Here is a 21,280-nt window from a genome sequence, read left to right as displayed (position 1 = left end):
TAAAATGTTTGTTTTCATAATTTTTTAAAATATATATAATTATGTGTACAAAATTAACAATTTCTAAAAATTAATAATGTGTTAAAAATAATTAGTTTTCTATGATGGATTTTGTTTCAGGAAACTTTAACTAAAGTCTTACATTTTTGACCAATTTAATTCTCACTACTGGTACTGTAGAGGTCCCAATAAATACTTCTTCAGTGGAGTACTTCTTCACTCAGACTGAAATCCTTCTCACGGAGATAATATCGAGTATTAGAGCATTTCCTTTCTACAAGAAAAGAATTTATTTTCACACACATGTAACTAACTTCACGATAGACATATTGCTACAATTCAATATACACAACGTCTCTCAGACTTGGAGGCAAACAGTTTTGCTATTTTCAGATTATCAAATGAAAGTTTATTCACTGGTCAAAGTCAAGTAAATTTTTGCAGATGATCGTGGTGAGCTCTGAAACAATAGGCGGAGGAGGGAAAATCAACGAGATCCGAGCGGCCAATGACCTTAACCCACTGTGTATCCATGAGGTCGAGTTGTTGGCAGATATCAACAGAGAAAACGAGGTGGAAGAAATGAAGATCAGCTCCAGCAACTTGAGGATACGATGTTTGGGGACTCTCCTTAGACCTCCTCAAGTAAGGTTATTGCCGATTTTCTACCTTTATTATAAACTTTTATTGTAAAAATGTTGGGAATTATTGTTAGGATAGTGATATCAATACAAGGAGAAGTATTATTTGAAACTTTTGAAAATTAGCAGTGTCCCAAAAGTTGTGGTTTTTGAAGACGCTCAAAATGTTAAAATGTAAACCACCTTCAAGGTTTAAGGTATATAATTCCATTGATGGTATATTAAAGTTTGAAAGATTTACTTGGAGATCAAAGCACTCTCGATTGTTGACGAGTTAGTGAAGCCTATCACTGGAGAGGCTGGAATTACGAACTAAGCATTATTTTATGTAGATATCTTCCCACTAGGAGTTGGTTTTTATGTTCCTTGCAATGTTTTTGATCTTTGAATGGTGAACTTCAAGAATGGAGCCTTAAATCTCCCAAATACTTATTATGTTACTGATACTAATGCTTTAAATTCTTCCAATAGTATGAAAGAGCGTGATTGAAATAGACTTAAAAAATGTCAAAGAAAATTTGTTTAATAATGATGCTTCAACTGTTGAGGAAAGGATAAGAGGTAACAAACGTCAAAATAGTAATATGATTTGCTCATCCACTACAGCAAATTACACCAAATTATTAAAATCAAAAGGAAGAACAAAAAAAGTTAACTCAGTGAAACTACATTTCAGAATATTTTGATGGAGTACAAACGATTTGAATTATTTATTCTGTATTCACAGCCGAAGGCAATGATTCCCGTACGCCCTTACATAGTCGGACTGACAGGGGGGATAGCCAGCGGAAAGTCCAACATTGGAGAACACCTGAAGCAGCTTGGTGCTGGAGTGGTGGACTGTGACCGACTTGCTCACTACGTTTACCGACCTGGCACCACTGGTCATCGTCAGGTCGTCGAACTGTTTGGCTCCGATATACTGGATGAGATGGGAGCCGTGGACCGCAAGAAACTCGGTGCCATTGTGTTTAACAACAAGGTGAGCGAGTGTTGCTCATTATGGGACGTACAAAATTTTGATAAAAATAGTTCTCCAGGTCACTCGGAAGAAGTAGGTCGATTTTATGACAACTATAACTCGTATTATTAATTTATTCTCATGTAATTTACATGTACACTCAATGTAAAAACCGTGTGAGGAACAAAAAAAGGAGAGAAGCTAAGAACACTGTGCTTAGTCCTAAAAGGACCTTTGCGCTTGCTTCCAGAGTGACAGGATATTCTGCATGGGTAAGGTTGGGGTTAGGGCTGCCTCCTGTCGAGATCCATGAGGAAGAATTTTGGACACTAATCTCAGTCCCATCTCGTTGGAAGAATGTGGGGCTAGCTCTGTACCAACCTTATCCAGTTAAAGCAGGGCAGGTATTATATATATATATATATATATATATATTTATATATATATATATATATATATATTATATTATTTTAGAACAAAATCTATCTTTAACAAAAATAGATGTTTCATATTTGGGATATAACACTTAAACACGTACATATTTTTTTGTTTATCTAAGTTTTTATACCATATTGCATAGACTGTAGAAATCTGTAAATAAAAGTTTGTATATATTTGAATTTGGATTATTACATATTTGAATGATTATAAAACATCATGCAATAAGTCAGTCTAGGTTTCAAACAAATTTTGAAGTCTTCTATAACAAAAATGACACCTATAAATGTACAAGTCAATATTGCTTCAAAACTAATTAGGATATGTAAATATCAAAATTAGTGGGTTACAAGTGCAGTCCATAGGTAGAACCACAGTGCAAGATTATTCCTGCAGTCCTTGTCATCATATTATAAAGTTATTTATAAAATCAATTGAACCATTGTTGAGTAAACCTTATTGAAATATTGATTCATAATACTCTGATTGCAGGAGCAGCTAGACAGGTTAAGTGCGCTGGTGTGGCCCCTGATCCTGGAGGAAGCTCAGGTTCAAGCTCAAACCTTGTACTCTCAGGGTCACGAGGTCGTCGTGCTGGAAGCAGCAGTCCTCATCCGAGCCCGGTGGACCGAGGCGTGTCACGAGGTCTGGGTCTCAATTGTGCCACCCACTGAGGTTCGTTTTTTTCTTACTTGTATTTGCCTATTAGCAATAAAATAAATTTGTGGTTAAGAAGCTGAAACTTTTCCAGAACTACAAAAGTTCCATTTGACACGTAAGAGATTCTTAATACTCGTTGTTAATGATGTAAGTGTGTATTTTTGCAGCATCAAAAAGTATTGGCCTGGTATTCAAAGGACTGATTGTAATTAACCCCTTCACGGTTTGGACGTAATGTTACGTTCATAGTGATTGTGTAAATGTGTGTTACTGCACACTCCGCATTGTTATATTGTTGCTGTTTTATTATGTTGCTTGTAATATTGCACAAGAAGCATTTCTATGACAACTGCGCATCGTACAAGTAGTTCTGGCATTTTCTATCGGATGTATTAGCAGTGTTAACTTCCTAGGCCCTCTGTCATCTTGGTGATTTCACTGTAATCGCACAATGTAGGCAGCTACCACATGTCATTGCATGTCATCCTTCCTGGAGTATTTTACGGTTTTATTTCTAGTGTTTATTGTACCATGGAAACATCCGATGCCCAAATAGACAATTGGCTTTGTTTGCTTGATAGTGAAATGACAATGGATGATAGATAAAAAATAACAAGAATTTTAAAAAATTGCACTAAAAATTACTTTTTTACATTTAAAAGTATACGCAAAAGAACTATTCTACAAACCTGTTTCTGTAAAAAAAACCCAAGAAAAACAACATTATTTTAGGTACTTAACAAGTGTTAAGGGGTTAACCGTAATATATCAATGTAATCGTCATCAATAAATCTATATTTCCAGGCAATAAAGCGAGTGATGGAAAGGAATGGAATATCAGAAGATGAGGCTAAAGCACGACTAGATTCGCAGCCGACAAACACAGATTATGTGGAGCAAGCCAACATTGTGTTCTGCTCTCTGTGGCAGAAGGAGTTCACCCACAAGCAGGTCGACAAAGCTTGGACGAATCTCAAGGAGAGGCTGAGCCTTCCGTAGTTAGTAAGTCATTATGTTCTCTGAAAATTATTATAGTAGTAACTTGTGTGGTAGGTTAGTTACCAATCGGAGACAGCGATCAAATTACAAATATAGAAATGTAGTACTACTTTTTTTTGCAGTAATGAATCAGAAAAATCCTGTTAACTTTACAAATCTCCCATTGTCAAAAACAAGTTTTAAACTAAGTATTAGCTGGTTTAAATTTATAAAAACAGATAATCGAGGTCATCCTCACAAACAAATTAATTTAATCTTTATGGGATTCATTTACATAATATAGCATTGTCTTTTGTTTGATGAGTTTCATTTCCAGTTCGCAACAAAAGTAGAATCTACTAAGTGCCTAGACTTAGCAGCAACTATTTGTGAGCCTAACCCTTTCGTGAATGAATAAATTACTCACATTTTTGGACTCTAGAATCGGGTATTGTGCTTGCTTTATTGTAAGAACAGGTGAACTTTGGGCACAAAAACTTACTGTGTAAAATGCTATGAATATTAAATACCATACTCTAGAAAGATTTTTCTGAAATCTACACTATTCCTTGAAATTGTAATAATGCCCTTGGAATAAGGGCACTTTTCTGGTTTGTTAAGAGTTATCGTATGTATAAGGTAATCATTTTTCAAGAGTGCTATAGATGACATCATTATTGGTTTTGTGATTTTTTTGACGCTAGACTATGTTTTTGTATTTTTTTATTTATATTAATTTTGAAAGTTTTTCGTTTCTGAAAAATATATAGTTTCAGCATTTTAATTCTGAACATAATACACATTTTTGGATTATGAAAGTGACCCAAGTTCTACAGAAGGTATTAGTTTATGTATGAAGCCTCTGTTAGTTTACTTTTGGAAAAATGCTCTTCATGTTTTTCAATGTGCTTTTTTGTTCTTCATGTTGGTTTCATACCACTTCATGTGATAATTTTCAAATCAGCAGTGTAGAGCAATTTTTTTGTTTTTCCATAATTATCTTCTTTAACTAAATTCCTTTTGTAATACATTTAGTGGTTTTTTGCATTCAAATGCATTCCCAGCCAAAAAAACATTTTATACTGTAAACACAGAATGCTTAATACTACATGCTGTTTTTGGATTTTTTAAATTTTTTCTAAAATGATCGCCTACTCTTCTAGTTTTATATAATCTGAGCACATAAAAAATTTACATGTACGCAAATGTTTCTTTACTATCGTTCTTTGACATTTTTTGCACTTGTTTATGACAGACTAAGGGTATCCAATTTGTATGATCTGATTTTGTTGTGTGCTTAGAGACAATAGAAAAATCTGTATTGTAATATATGGAGTTCACAGCGTTTGCCACCTCTGGAGAGATTATATTTTTACATGTAAGATTTGTAATACCACTATAGGCAACTATTATTAAGTTGATACAGAGTTTACTACCATTGTCATATATTTATTTGTTTGCTTGTGATGTTTCAGGTACTTGTACTTCATAGCTCGGTTCTGGTTACCCGGTTTCAACACTTCATGTGATATACTTAAAAGAAAATTGCCTAAGCCTGAATAGATTTTTGTAAAGGTGCATTGTTATAGTAAGTGTTTGTACTTATATTTTACAGTGAAATCTAGCTTTTGTTACTAATGGTTAAATAAATATATTATATTTTATTTTTATTCAGTGCTTTTTCTAGTTTCCTTTTTCGTCCATGTATCATTCTGGTTACTCTGTTCACTCCTCATCTAATTTTCATTTGGTTACAGAAAGGGCAGAAAGAAATTGATAACAGAATATCGATGTACACATTTACTGAACTGTTTCAAATACGTTTTGCCAAGATAGTATATTAATAATTCTTACAGATATCTTACCATAAAACAATTACCACAGAAGTATTTCATTTTTGTATGATACTAGAACATTCTATTGATGAATTATTATGGTTTAACAAACTAAATAAATTGCAGTGCAAGATTAAAGGTAGACTTTTCATATGGATGTTCCACCACAATAATTCAGTTTTTCCTGAAATTTTTAAAACCATAACTAGACTTTACCCGAAATTTTCAAAATTACAAAATGAGTTTTGGAAAAGTACAAATAAGAAGTGGGTTAATGTAAAAGTCACACAAATAATTGAATTTATGCAGGTTCTCCAGAACCCTTTTAGTCCTATGTTATTTTATCAATTGTTGCGTTATTCTACTGCAAAATTGTGCGTATATTTTCTTTAATTTTCTATCATGTTGTAAAGAATTGGGCTTTCAAATAAATATAATAATAGTTTGAAATAAATTGATTTTTGTTTTTAATTGAAAATTTAATTAACGTAAAAAAACAAAGTTTTGACTCTCAATTTAAAAATTATTAATGTATACATTTTTTATATTTTTTACCAGCATTTTTACAGTAAAATCTCTCATATTCTATTTTTTTGCCAAAAAAATGTTCATTTTAGAGGTTAAAAATGTTACATTGAACTGTTACTTGCTTGAATTAATTCATTTGCCTTCACTCGTTAATAGATTGTTATAAGAACAAAACATTTACTTACAAAACAATAGCAAAATATTTATCGCAAATCACTAACTACAACATCCAAACAGATCAGCAGAACGCCGCAGCTGCAGGTCTAAACAAACTAAGTGTCAAAAAAATTCAATTAAAACCACAGGTGTACCAACTATAGACAAGGAAAGAATGAAAATACTAAACTGTAACATTTTGATTCCAACCATATTACTAAAAAATGTAACTTTCCACACTGATACTAAAATCACTCATCCTAATCCTTGGCACTAAAATGGTCAAGTATATTTAACATACAATTGTTATTAGGATCGGACAAACTTGAAAAAAATGTACACTGCATTTTCAGTGGCTGACCTTCGACTTTTCAGGAGAATAGACCTTGCATCTATACCACCGAAAGTTTGTGTAGTGCTAGCAGTTCTTTATGGCACAATTGGTACATAACGCTACAATGCTAAATCTTTTACCTCGAGTCGTAATCATTTAAATCTCCTAGTAATGATCTTATTTTTGTTCAATGAAATTTAAAATGTTCGGTAACTGATTTAGCATTCAGTGACATATCTTCCTAAATAATCAAAACATATACCAGGTGTTCCAAACTTTACGCACATTGAAGAGATCTTGGAAACTGTAAGAGATATAGCAATGATTAAAAGGACAAAGTAGTGGGCAATAAAAAGACCAACTAATCTATATGGCAACCATTAAGTTAATTATTGGTTGCATCGTTCACTCTCGCTGTGCTCAAAACTGTTTTTAATCAAAATGTTCACATTTTCAACTGTCACGGCTCTCTTATTAGTACCTATAGTGGAAAGTTTTTTTTACAAGAAGTCTGCATGAAATTTCTTCTAGTTGTAAATATTATAATGAAGAAATAGTTTTTAAGACTAGCAAGCAAGAGATCTAGGGTTTTAGAAAGTGGATCTTTTACTGATTTAAAAAATATCGTATGTTATACTTTCCTCATGGGTTTCATGAAATAATTAATATAACCTCGTTTTTTGTAAGGTCATTTGAAAATAATTTTCATTCTATTAGTTTGATGGTTGATCAGCCTGACTGGTAGTTTGAAAAATCACCTGATTAACACTGCACATAGTGCTGGGATCAGCTGTTTAGTGAAACCTAGAACATATTTGACAAGATCAGTCTAAAAATTACAATTACTGACATTTTTGTGACTGGTGACTACAATATATTTTAGTTTCAATTTACGTCATATTTTATAATCTTATAACATTTTGGATCTTTATAATCTTGAGACATTTTTGGCCTACTGGCGTGTGACAGAATCTTATTCAACAGAATAAAGCCAATACAGTACAAGGTATAACAGAAGGTCAATACAGTACTGATAAAAAGTACTATGGTCATAGCGGATTTGAACCTGTCTGACACATCCAAATTTCAAATGTCTTAGACTGTGCGACTAATGGTTCTCTCATACTCATGGCCCTTTCTTTAGTTGCAATATAATAAAAGAAATTTACTGTTCAAAAGAAAGCTGTAAGAATTATTTAAGTCAAATCCCTTATCCCTGTAGAAGTAATTTTATAGCTCAGAAAGTATTTACAGTAATCAATTTTTTTGTGTATTTCATTAAGTAGTGTACATTCTAAAAGATCCATGAAAATTTCACTTTAGTTCTAATACACATAACTCTTAAGAGCTGGCTCTACTGGCGGCCATCTTGACTTTAGACCCAAGAGAACAATGTTCAACTTTAAAACACTTGACATCCTTATTTAAAGTTGTAGAATCATGAGAGGTGTCTAATTTTTTAAAGATATGATTAATAACCATCCAATTTGGTTTTTACACAATTTTTATTGATTATTCAGAAATAAAACCTCTAATCTTTTTCACAGTTTAAATAATTAAAAATTATACAGTTCATGAAAAAAAAAAACTAAAAACCGTTTGGAAGCATATGTTTAAAGTGAGATATCTCCCACAGTTTACGATACAAAATAAGCGTGTAAAAATGTTTTACTTTAACACTGTTTTTTAAAACACAACAAACTCAAGGTCGCTTCACTATAGCTGCTCTTAATAGCAGGGATCGTAATAATTTTTATGCTGATTAAAAAACCGTTTAAGTAAAACAATGAACAGGCAGTCACAATGTAGTCTCATTAAAAATTATCAATATTATTAAATACTATTGGTTAGTTATTATCCTGAATTTATTTATTACAGTTTTGAAGAGTTCTTTGCAATTTGTATTTTCTTTGTAGCTCATTCAGTAAATTTGTTTTTCTTGTTATTTTAAATTAGTGTATAACATCTCATTGTTATTATTAAGATTTATAAAAGAGTTTAGGGCAACTATCGCTTGCTGTATTAGTGATAAAATGTAGGAAGTTACTTTTGATAGACAACTGATTGTACTGGCGTTCATCCATATTTTAACCCCAAACGCACATTTTACATTTCAAACATTATTACATACACCCTTATTTTTAATTGTAGAATTATAGGAGACTAGCAAATACCCACAGTTGCAATTAATCTGTTTATTTGGCTGAATAGCTCCCATGACTTTGGCAACATGAACTGTTTTAGACCAATGTAGAGGAACTCCAAAGTCTAAGTTCATAGTTTCCTTAGTGAAAGCACTTGTGGTGTAATATGATGGGGTCCTATGATATTTTTAAAATGGAATTAGTCATATATCACCCATCAGGTACACATTGTTCAGTGTTCATTATTAAGAGGACCAGAAGTTAAGCAAAACTGCAAGAAATTCTTATTTCAGGTTTTTTACTTCTAGTTTAAATGAATTATATTTCCAACAAAAAATTGGAGGTTACTATTTTGCCTCAAGACATGATACATAGACCTACATATAATTTCATAATGAGGTTGAAATAAAAACAGTACAGTTCTCTAAATTGTATGGATATAGATATTGTTATTGAAAATTAAAAACTAAAATCAACATCAATAATACTAACACATTTCAATACTTACATTATGACAGTTGTCATCCATGTGTAAATATGATATATGATACAGCAAAGTACACGTTCTTGTTTCCCAATCCATGTTCATAATATCATACCATTTCCTCGATCCAGCCTAGGAATTATATCAGTATTTACATTCCTAACCAGTATTGTATACCTCGTCAGTGAAAAATAGATGAGATGTCCCCTCAATGATTTTTTGTGATTAAAATTGCATTTCACTAAATCAAAGAATTTAGCAAGCAAATTTTGTGTATTGATTTGTGATTCCACTTGTTCCCACAATATGTAAGGAAATCAAATTCGATAGCTTACATATACACATTTCCAATTTAGTAGGCCTACATCCAGAATAGGCAAAATCCAAAATATATTAATTGGTTTGACTTGTTGCCAAGAAGTGTTATTACTTTTGTTATCGTTTCAGTCTATAAAAATACCTATAGAAATTGGAAATAACGGTTAAATTAACTAAACATATGATTGTGCTGTCATAACATAACGTTTACACAGAATGATACATTTAACAGGCTCTTTCATATTATACAACTTTAGAGACCAAGATGGGATTTTTTGGCTGCTTTAGGGACCAGTGGGGCGTAGCCCAGAGGGATTTTCGCAATAAGAATAGCCCTATATTCATCCCAGGGACCGTTAGAATGTCCATTTAAAATTTCAGTACAATTGGTTGCGCGTAAAAGCAAAACAAAGGCACTTCCGCATTTATAATATTATTAGGATCTCATTTTAAACATATGACTTTAAGACAGCCGGGTTAGTAGCTGTGGTTGTGTTAAAACATATCCAAACACGTTTTAGATTGTTTCTATATTTTTAGAAGTAATTAAAAAAAACAAATCTCAAAACATTTCTAGTATTTTTAATGCTAAAAAATGAATACAAGGTACAATTCAAAAACAAAAAGGTATTTTATGCTTAATAATTTTATATTTTGAATAAGACATTTCCTATAATTCTAGATCCAAAAATAAGAACATAAAATTTGTTTTATTGGGTTACAAGCACGTTTGACAACAGCCGGCTTTTAAATTACACAAATTGAATTGGTCGATTACAAGAATTTTCCTCCCAATAATCACAACTTATAACTGAGATTTATCTCAACTGTTTTGCTTCTTTCACTATATAAATAAATAAATTGTACCAAGCTTCAAATAGTTTATATGTGCAAGAAGCTTTTGGAACCTTAGATTATTCAAAATCAGTTGATTTCAGCAATTTGCCCACCTCTGAATTTAGGATGCAAGACCAACACATTAATCTGTCCTTGGCAAAAAAAATATGAAGGATAATTAAAAAATTAAAAATGGCAGTCTTGATTCAGATGTATTCCTTTACAGTTCTATTATAGTACAAAAGGTTAGAATTGATTTGGTGCAAATTTAATTAAGGAAGATTCACAAGTGCAAGTTATATCACTTTGCAGATTGTGGAAGTGTTCACAAAAGGAAAAACTTTGAACTAGTTACTAATACATCTGTTAAACATTTTCCATTATCAGAACAGCATTGGAGTAGGAAAGTTTCAATACTTATATAAATGCATAAATGGAGCGAAATAATGGAAACAAACTTATTAGTACATCATGTGTTGATTTATTGATACAAAATATTAGTTTCCTTTAATAAAAAATTACAATGTAGGCTGTATGAATACAATGAATTAATATTATTCTATTAACTATGTATACAACATAGCATTTCTCTATGTACAGAGAATATTATACTTTATCCTTCATTTAAAGGGTGAAATGAAAGACTTTCCCTTACATTATACAGTTAACTAAATTTGTTACAGTAGTAATTCCATAGCAATACTTAAAACAAAATCAACTACAGTACTTAGGAATTATAACAAATATTCTAATACAAATGCATCGTAGTTATCTTTGTCTCTAACAACTAATGAAGAACATTAAAATTGATAGTTTTATGGTTTATCATGGTTAGTACTATATTTTTACAAACCATTTATTTACTCAACACACATTAATATACTTCAACATAAGTAAAATTAAAAAAAAGCTAAGTATACAGATTAAAATCACTACATTTTTATTTTTAAATGATGTTAGTTCTAGTAAAATTGAATTTATTTGTTTAAAACCCTCATTAATTGTTACAATTAATTATTAATCAGTGTTTTTAAATAATTCTTCTTCTTGGTCATCGAATAACAAAGGATGACTACATGATAAGTTTACAATTTGTTTCCGCTTGAATATTTAAACATTTTATTTAGAACAAAAAAATGTTGCTTTTAAAACAAAATTATTTGAACTACTGGTTTTTCTGTTTAGAAATGCGGTGTGAGCAAACAAAATTGTTAAGGAACAAATATCTTTATTTGCCTTAATTAGTCTCTTTTTAGATTTAACCTAAAACTTAATACTTATAATCTCTCCAGAAATCGAACCTTTGACACCTCATGTAGCAGCTGCCTAAATTATTGAACTTTGAAGGCAGTCAGTCTTGAAGTTAAAGCAATCTGATAAATTAAATACAAGCTGAACGGGTACAATCACTCACAGAGTTCAATAAAACAGTCCAGTTCATCATGTCCTATGTCGTTATTAAAACAGTGCAAACTAAATGCTTAGAAAACCGCTTGAAGAAAGTTTTACAATAGATTCAACAATTCTTTTAATCCCTATGCATGCCTTGAACCTGTATTAACCTCTACAAAGCCTAATTGATAAAATCATTTTCATTTGTTTTTACTTCTTCTTATTGGTCTGTCACTGGTTTTATGACATGCTGTAAATTGCACGGTCATCAATATGTGATAAACAGGGTAAGAAGCTATAAAGGCCATTTTTTTAAACCTCCAATCTCATGTCATGATAGCCAGTACGTGGCACGTGGCAGGTACGCAGTGTGTGCTGTATGTAGTCGATCATGCATATTCCCTGTTACAACATTTGTCCCTGCCGAGTTTAGGATAACATTCCTCAATTCACATTTGGCGGGACAATTAATAGAGGCGGCCAAATTTTTTCCAACTGCAGCTCAGGGCAAACTAGCTACTTGAACTCGGCAGTGACAAAAATGTTGAAGCAGGGAATACGCACGATCAACTACATACAGCACACACTGCGTACCTGCCATGTGTCAGGTACCTTACAAAAACATGATCTATCTGAAATAATATAGTTGGCCAAAGGACTGAACAACATAATCTCACTTTATAGTATAATATGTTTAAAATAGCCTAATAATAAATTTTATTGCGTAGCATATACTATTCTGACCAAAAAATACCTGAAACCAATCAATGTAAAAATAACAATAAAACTGATCGGTTGCATTAGATAGCTCTTGTAGAAGATATCAGTTTTAAAATTTTTTAAGGGGCTTCTATATAAAACAGTACAATTTGAATAAAGCTGTTTTTACTATTTTAAAAGAGAAAAGGTCCAAACCTATTTTTAGATTTTGATTGTCTCCAAAATTGAACCTGTAAATACTCAGTTAGAGAACTGTAACTTTGCCTCTACGGTATGGTGAGAGTTCACAAAAAAAATCGCTACAGCTATGAATAAACTTCCAACCTGGTCACCTGTCTTGCTTATAGGAGAAAGAACAGTAAAATTGAGTGTTGTTAAAAGACAATTATCTTAATATAATCATTACTACCATATTTATTTAATTCTTTGTCAAACTAAAAACCATTTAAAATAATTAAACCTAGAGGCGATACATAAACATACTACTGGAAAAAGCCCATAATGACATGCCATCACATAGTTTGGTTTGAACTGTCATCAGCAAAGTAGATTGCATTCAATTTACTTAATAGCGTTGAGTTTCCTACGACTGAAGTCTTGGACAAAGAATTAGCAGAAACTTGCCACTATGCTTCAGAGATACACAAAGCTCTGACGTTAAATCTATGCGTGATACTCAGAAACAAGGTTAATTTAAAAATATTTATGTAAAATTTCACAAACTGCAGATTTTGATATGCCAAGATCTTCGGTTATCGTTGATTTCACACGAACACGTTTCATGTTCAAAAAATTTCTTGCTGTTCAAGATCTACCGCTCTTACTCAAACGCAACCATCTTTGAATACCCCAAACTACTCTTACTTGAGTATCATCCATAAACTCATCATCAGTCTTTTTGTATTATAGATTATCTCTGAAGTAGAACGGCCAAGTTTCATGTTAACTCAAGATGCCCAAATGTAGTGAAATACGGTGCAAGAACATATTAAAAAGGCGCTGTAATTCAATGACTGGGTGGGACGCTAAAAAAACCTGGGGACAGTATTGGAAGGCTCCTTCCTTTATCCCTATAACCGACTTAAGACAGTCAGTCGCATAATAACCTACCAGCAAAGGGAGTTCAGATACGGTTCATACAAACCTCATAAATTAGATCAGGCCAATAATTACCTATCCGTGTTACTTGTAATCTTATTATTTTAAGGAAATGACTGGATATTTTATTTATGACGTTTTGTCTACATACAATAGAATATTTGGTAAAAATTCAATGTTGTTATCACATAGTAAATATTAACTAAAATGGTAATGTTTCTTATCTTTTTATAGTGTAAACACAAATAATGACAAGCCTACAGTTAAGTAAATTGAATCATTTCAAAGTTTTAATAATACAAGTATATGTGTATAGAAAACCTCTGATTCTAGTATGTAAAAAATACAGAGTGCTGCCTGGACAATAATCATTTGCATGTTGTGTGTTTTCAATTATTCACAAAAATTAGCTACTTTCTCCACCATGACTCAAACTTAGCCAATTACTAATAGTATAATAAATAATATGAGCGTGTTTAAACTTACTCTTCTATATTTCATAGTACATTACACAAATGACAAAACTCCAAATTAAATATTAAAGTTTGCAGTAATTTGAAGTGGTTTAGCAATATATTTAATTTAATTTACATTATTTCGACAATTAAATACAAAATAATGATCATACTGCACACTTCACAAGCTGCTATGCTTTCCTTCAAGCCTTCATCCATTATAGTCATCCTAGTTTTCCATTGTATTCATGATGGTTCCTTAAAAAATTAAAGATTCTGTACTTTTTATTTTGTCAGTATTTCAATTTAGTTCTGGTCCTTCATTAGACTCAAAGAGAACTTAACTATATGCTGTGGACAACATTAAATTTCTTTAAAGGTATTGCGTCCTTACCCTATGTGCAATTTTATCCACAAAATTGTCTAAATGTACACAGTTGACGTATAACCTGTATATAAATGTTATTCCGCAGATAAAACCAGTATGTCTTTGATATAATTTTAATGTAAATTTCAATGGCTTAAAGTTGTATTAAACACGGTGAAAAAAAACTGTTACTAGTGGATAGGCCAAAGAAAATTTTCTAACAATTTTTATAAAATTACTGAACAAATTCGTAATCTAAACTATAAACTCCTATGTGTATTATTGAAAATATCCTATCTTCTCAGAAGTCTTAAACTACCAAACTTTTACTAACAAAAATAAAACACTAACATACTTTCATCTAATGTCAAAAGTTATAAAACAAATCTTGTATTAGTGAGAAAATCTTGATTTAGGAATACCAGTAACCTATAACGCCTTAGTAATTAAATGACTTTATAGGTTTCTAAGAACTGACCGTGTACATAACTACAATACACACTTTTGAGTAGTAAAGCGTGTAAAAATACATATATGATTCCAGAAGATGTTTAAAGATCTGTTCTTTCATCCTCCTCTGAGGTACTTTGATTGCTGGAGCAGATTGGATCTAGCTCCATTCTACAAGTGCAGTTTTGAAGCACAATAATAAGCAATTTGTTTGGCCTGCTTGTAGAATATCCGCAATAGGCCTATTTGAAATTGGATTTTGAAAACTGCCAGAAAATTAAAACCAAGCAAGGCTTCAACTAATATTTACAGTATGAATTTATACAAGTTAAAGATATTGAAAGTGTTATTATATGCTGTATGGATACTTTTGTATTACCTGGAGGTAACTATTTTTGTAACTTTTTTTCTTCTAGGGATCTAAAAAAACTAGATTATTAGAAAGAACAGAGTTTTAGGAAGTGATGTTGGCAATAAAGAGGCCATTCTGTCCCTTTCTACTATTTGTTATTAGGTTTAGATTAGGTTATCATAAATATGTTGCTAGTAGTACCAAAGTAAAAGGTAACGTTTACTAGTGATCTCGTGATCTAAGCTTGAATTTGGGTACTATCTTGAGAGGTGTTTTCTTTTCTTCGCCAGAAGTACAGGGCCATCCAACTTTTCCAAATTATCACATTAGACAATCACGCACGTAATATACGGTCGGGAACGTACCAATCGGAAATGCAAATGCATCTGGACTGCACGTCTGGCGAAAAAAGAAAAACATCCCTCGAGATAGTACCTAAACTCAAGCTCAAATATCACAAGAACCCTTATTAACTTTTTTAATTTTCAATATGTGTATATGTATTAAAAATTAATAAAAATTATTGTACCTATTAATATATCCAAAAAACAAATAGTACATTATGACAGAGTGGCCTACCTCTCGCCGACATCGTCATGACTTGCAATTTTCACAGTAGATAAATTAAGGGTAGAGTACGATAAACAGATCCGGTTTTTTATCAATTGTATAATCATCGATACTTAATAGTGATATATCGAATACAAGTCTGTCAATCAAATCAACACATCTATAGTCATAATAACAATCATATTTGAAATTAAAATAATCAACATTTAACACACAGTGACAATCTCATAAATAATAAAGGAGCTACAACGATAAAACAAACAATTAGAACTGGAAATAGGAAAACATCATAAATAATAACGGAATGATAAGAACATAACAAACATTTATAAAAGAAAATACAAAATTTGTGTAACTATTTTATAGTTTTTTTCCTGGATAGCAATGATTAACCAAGGCTGCTGTTAAAACGCACAACGCTTTCAAGGTGTTGTTGAAAGCATCCTCTATAGAAAATCACACTTCTCTTCTGTACAAAATACTCATATAGATGATCTGCAAGCAGTTGAAATGCAACTTTTTAAACTTCGTTTAACGGTTATCGACTGTGTTATTGTCTATAAAAGACAATCCGTTTACTATATGAAAAAGTGTTTAAAGTTGTTACAAGTTAGTTATTGTTCAAAAATCAGTATCGGTTCATTATATCTATAGTTACAATTAAGTAATATCGTTATAAAAAACCGGGTCCGCTTATCGTACTCTACCCTCAAATAAAGCCTGTTCTTTCTAATAATGTAGTTTTTTTTAGGTCTCAGGCAAGAAAAATTTTTCCAAAATTAGTGGCTTCTGGATAATACTTAAGTAAGTTACTGCTGTATGTAAAAATACCTATTTATTTGTTAAAATAACTACACTAAGTTTTAGCAAAATTATAATTTTATACAGCAATGTGTGATTATCATGTTTACATCATTGTTGAGAAGTACTGGAGTATCGGTATACTTTTTGAAAGAGCGAGAACAGGATAAATGAACAGACCGAATTACACAGTTAAAAACCCACCAGATGATATGGTGTACATTGTCTGTCAGTGATCAATACAACTATATTAATAAATAATAAAAAGCAAGTTAACTTAGGAGTTCAAATGGACTGATCTTGATATAGCCTACTATTGTAGAACTAAGTCAATATTTTAGTCATTAGGGCCTAGGTTATATACATTAAGTTATTAATAAGAAACAAAAACATAAATTGTATAAACCGCAATTTCAAAACATCTCTAAAAGTTACACATGCCTATGCCTAATTTATTTTACAATATATAGTTTCCAATTATTTCAATTTTTCATAGCCTATATTCAGGCAGCATGACGAATGAAGCTGGTGACTTGTACAATAACATTTAATTACTGAAATAATTAGCCAACCAGATTCATCCTGAGCTTCGAGAATAAGTTACACGTATTATATCAACCTAGCTTACAGATAAAGTCTTTAATAGTTAATAAAACTAGGCCTCTAGTTTTCAAAAACAATTTACAGAACTAGGCCTCTAAACAATTAATTATAAAACTACCAATGACTGAATGATAATTATTTTATTACATTAGCCAAAGTTCGGCAAGGAACATAATACAAAACAATTCAGTCCACATCTGTTTCACTTGGAAAAGATCAGGTACTTGATGTACTTGGTTCTAAATTTAATGTCCTCTGATTACCACAGCGGCACACTCTCTTACAATTGTTGCAGGATCCACCACTAACAACAAAAGCAATGTAACCACTAAATAACATAAGTACAAGTGCGGCTATTATTGGAAAGTAGAACATTGATTGGGTAAGCAAACTGAGGCAGGAGACCAAAACATGACTGACGATGACCCATGATATATGAAGATAGTTTTTCTTGTCAATTGCCGCAAAAAATATCACACCCCAAAATGTATGAAGCAGTATGAAGCACATTGACAGTATGGCTGATATTAGACAAAACGAGCTAGATCCACCTTTCAGACCCATTGTTGCTGGTCCCACTAAGTCCGCTAGAATGTTGATCAGGGAAAATGCTCCACTCATGATACCGAATCCCAAACCAGCAACATATGCCAGTATGTGTTTGTTGTTGGTGATTTCTGTATTTGTATTTGGGATGGTTACCTTCTTTAGGCCTGCCTCAGCTTTTCGCAGCAGAACATATATCAAATACCGGAAAAGTTCTTGAAAAAACACAGAACAAATTATGCCAAAAACCAGTAATGATTTGAAGGGAAATAAAAACCACACAACAGAAGATAACAGAAGAGCTACCAGCCAAAAGAATGCACTTGCTATCAGTATAATAATTCTAATTGGATCAGACATGATTGTGAAAACAAATAGTGCAAGCGGTGGTCCATAGGCGACCCCTGCACAGCCAACGAATTCCATCCAAGTCATGATTTTAGTCTAATCACTTATTTGTGGCACCAGGACGTATTTTCACCAAAAATGTGTAAGTTTTGTTGTGATGTAAGCAACGATCAGTCTACAAGAGGTTATCCATAACTGAAGTTCACTCACTGAAGTTGTAGAATACAAGACACTTGGTCACAGATCACAAACTAGATATAAAAACAACTCATGGAATAAACATTGCACAAGGCTGGAAATTTTGAATAAATCACTATAAACAACTCAACGTGATTACAAATGATTCATCTTCCACCTAACCACCCATGACAGACGTTGACAGTAGTGGCAACGACGGACGAGAAGAAGCGAGAACCGAGAAGAGAAGAAATTAGTAACAGGCCAAAGGTACATTGGTGTGAGGTCAAATGTCGAAAAAATACTGTTATAATACCGACAGTTCATTTATCAAAACATTTTCATAGGGAACTAGTTTGAGAATTACATAATAAAGTTTATTCAACTGTATTTTCTTCTTGCATAAAAAATAGGAAAATAAAATAGTATTAACGATGAATTTATAAGAAATACTACAATCAGTATAACATAAGGAAACCGTAAGTAATAACAAATAAAATATAGGAAATGTCTCACAGTACCGACAAACATGATAATCTCAAAGTGACGAATTTTAGAACGTTTTACGGCAAAAACTCGTTCAGAGTAAGAATATTATTTTTTATGTTTTTTGTATAGTTTGAATTTTTGCGCTATCGAATTTTTAGTTTAGTGTGACAACAAGAACTAGAAAAAATCTGTGTGTTCAACAGTGCCTATTAATGAATTGACTTTTTGAATTAATTTATTTTGTTTATACAGAGCCATTTCATAATAATAATAAAACAGAAACAAAATAGCAGATGAGTTCTTTTTATTTATTCGCCAACGAACAATCCATTTATACAAAACAATTTAACATCAATTCAATGCAGTAGTCAGCATCCCCTACTAAAGCCTTATTCTATATCTAAAACTAAACAACAGAAATTATAGTAAGTATGAAGTTGACAAATTTGTCAACAATAACATGCAGTTAATTTTAAGTTTCAATATGTTTTGTCTATTGAATAAGAATACGGGACATGCAAAATCGATTAAAAATTTTAATTTTAAAGGAATAATGACATTAATTCATCAGAAAAAGAACAATAAATACCAAAGGTCTGTAACTAATAATTAATAACTTTCAACACTTATAAAACTTCTCTCACTCCAACACTAGTTTACCCAAAAAAAACCATGAAGATTCATGAACCTCCATCGGGAAAGGAGAAGACACCAATAAGATGCTTCTTGAAATCCGTTGGGGTAGAAGAAAAGAAATCCACATAAGGCGCCACTAGGTTTCCCAGACGTATGATTCGTTCCATTGTAGCGTTAACTTCATAATTGTACACATGTGCCGCCGCTGAAAAATATATTTAGATATTGTTTTCAAAGAACAGTGGAATGAGATTTGGGATAGTAGTACAGGAGAATCAATATAATTGTTCAACAGTTTGAACAAGAAGAATACATCTTGAATGTCCCTCCGTGCGCTCAGAGGAAGAAGTGAAAGTTGCGCTGTAATTTTCTCTTTGGGAACTGCCGATTAGTCATAGCCAAACCTACAGCCAACAAGTCTCAGAAATTTATCCTGTATGGCATGAAGTGTTTCCCTCAGGTAAGACTCGTGAGGTGACCCGAGACTAGAGCAGTATTCCAGACTAGGGCGAACATAAGCACAATAAAGGATTTTCAGGCTACTAATACAAGCCATGTCTCTGGTAGCACCATATATATATTAAGCCCAAGCTTTTAAATGCTTTGGCCCATATGTCTAGAATATGTTGTTCAGATCTAAGGTTATGGACCAGCAAATCTCCTAAATCACGTATAGCCGATGATCGACTTAAGTGCTGACCATGAAGAATGTAGTTATAAAATTTAAGTGGTGCAGATATCCTATGGAAAGTTACATTTGAGCACTTCCCTGAGTTGAGCTCCATATCATTTTCTTCACATCAACCTGCATCGGAATCAAGAATGGCCTGCAGCGCAACACAATCTTCAATACTTGATATAGGATTATACAATTTCATGTCATCGGCGAAAAGTTAACACTGAACCGATATGTCTCTGATGACATCGTTAATAAATAAGTTAAAGAGGATTGGGCCAAGATGCGATCCCTGAGGTATACTAGATGTTGTCAAAAACAGAAGAAAGGTGTCCAGAGAACTTTACCCTGAGCCTACGGTCAAACAGATAGCTGTTGAACCATTCAATTAAAGAGCCAGTTTCCTATACCAAGAGATTCCAGTTTGGCATGGAGGCGATTATCACACACTCTGTCGAACGCCTAGGCTAAAGTCCAAGTAAACAACATTAAATTAACCTGTTTACGGTCACAAAAAGATTATATGATCTGTTGAAGAGTTACAAGGTTGGTTAGTGGTCTATTAGAATCGAAACCATGCTGTAGGGGAGTAATAATATTCTTGCAAAAAGGGATAATTCCGCTCAACACCAGTCTCTTGAACTCGGCCAATACTGGTTGAATAACTATTGGTCGATAGTTTCTGACATCCTCTTGGGACCGTCTTTATAAATTGGTATGACAAAACCATGCTTCAAGATATCAGGAAAGCTTCCATCTGTGATGGACTTATTAAAAAGAAAGGTCAGCTAACCAACATCTACAGTACAATGTTTAAGTACATTAGGGGATATCATGCCAGGGCCAGCCCCTTTATAAATATTTAGTTTGCCCAGGATTTTTCCACCTCATCCTCAGAAAAAGTCATTCCAGAAAGAACGTCTGTAGGATGAAGCTGTGCAGAAAAAGCTCTGCTTGTGGAGATGCGAAGTACTCAGAAAAACGAGATGCGAAGTAATCAGAAAACATACCACTAATACGAGAAGGGTTTTGATGAAGAGGTTCCGTCCAGGGAAAATAAGGAGGCATCGTACCATTCCTCTTTGTGACTCTGACATAGTTCCGAATTATTCTGGGATTAACATCCAGCACAAGGTATAACATTATTTGAATAGTCTTCGGCAATCTTCTCTTGCTATAGAGAAAAGTAAATACTTAATAGGACACGTTGTATGTTTGTATTCTTTGTGAAGGATCTTCTTAAATATCACTATCTGTTTCAGTTCATTCGAAAACCAACTGGGGAA

At 32.4% G+C, this 21,280-nt stretch overlaps 2 protein-coding genes across 3 annotated transcripts in view; one reads left to right on the top strand and one right to left on the bottom strand.

Moving 5' to 3' along the window:
- Positions 1 to 5,348, top strand: part of LOC124366429 (bifunctional coenzyme A synthase) — a 37,589-nt gene extending 32,241 nt beyond the window's left edge. For both annotated transcript variants that reach the window (XM_046822976.1, XM_046822978.1), the window contains 5 exons: positions 445 to 645; positions 1,369 to 1,623; positions 2,533 to 2,715; positions 3,505 to 3,702; positions 5,154 to 5,348. In XM_046822976.1, coding sequence (XP_046678932.1) covers positions 445 to 645; positions 1,369 to 1,623; positions 2,533 to 2,715; positions 3,505 to 3,699 — 834 coding nt within the window. In that variant the 3' untranslated portion in view covers positions 3,700 to 3,702; positions 5,154 to 5,348. The remainder of the gene's footprint in view (positions 1 to 444; positions 646 to 1,368; positions 1,624 to 2,532; positions 2,716 to 3,504; positions 3,703 to 5,153) is intronic.
- A 10,869-nt stretch (positions 5,349 to 16,217) lies between these two features.
- LOC124366428 (gamma-secretase subunit Aph-1-like) lies at positions 16,218 to 18,416 on the bottom strand. Its single transcript, XM_046822974.1, has one exon. The coding sequence runs from the start codon at positions 18,101 to 18,103 to the stop codon at positions 17,339 to 17,341; it is 765 nt and encodes a 254-aa protein (XP_046678930.1). The 5' UTR covers positions 18,104 to 18,416; the 3' UTR covers positions 16,218 to 17,338.
- Positions 18,417 to 21,280: the final 2,864 nt, after the last annotated feature.

The sequence above is a fragment of the Homalodisca vitripennis genome, chromosome 7 (assembly GCF_021130785.1).
Source record: "Homalodisca vitripennis isolate AUS2020 chromosome 7, UT_GWSS_2.1, whole genome shotgun sequence".
In the NCBI taxonomy this organism is placed as follows: Eukaryota; Metazoa; Arthropoda; class Insecta; order Hemiptera; family Cicadellidae; genus Homalodisca; species Homalodisca vitripennis.
The sequence above is the reverse complement of the archived record's forward strand: the minus strand, read 5'-3'. Positions and strand labels throughout refer to the sequence as shown.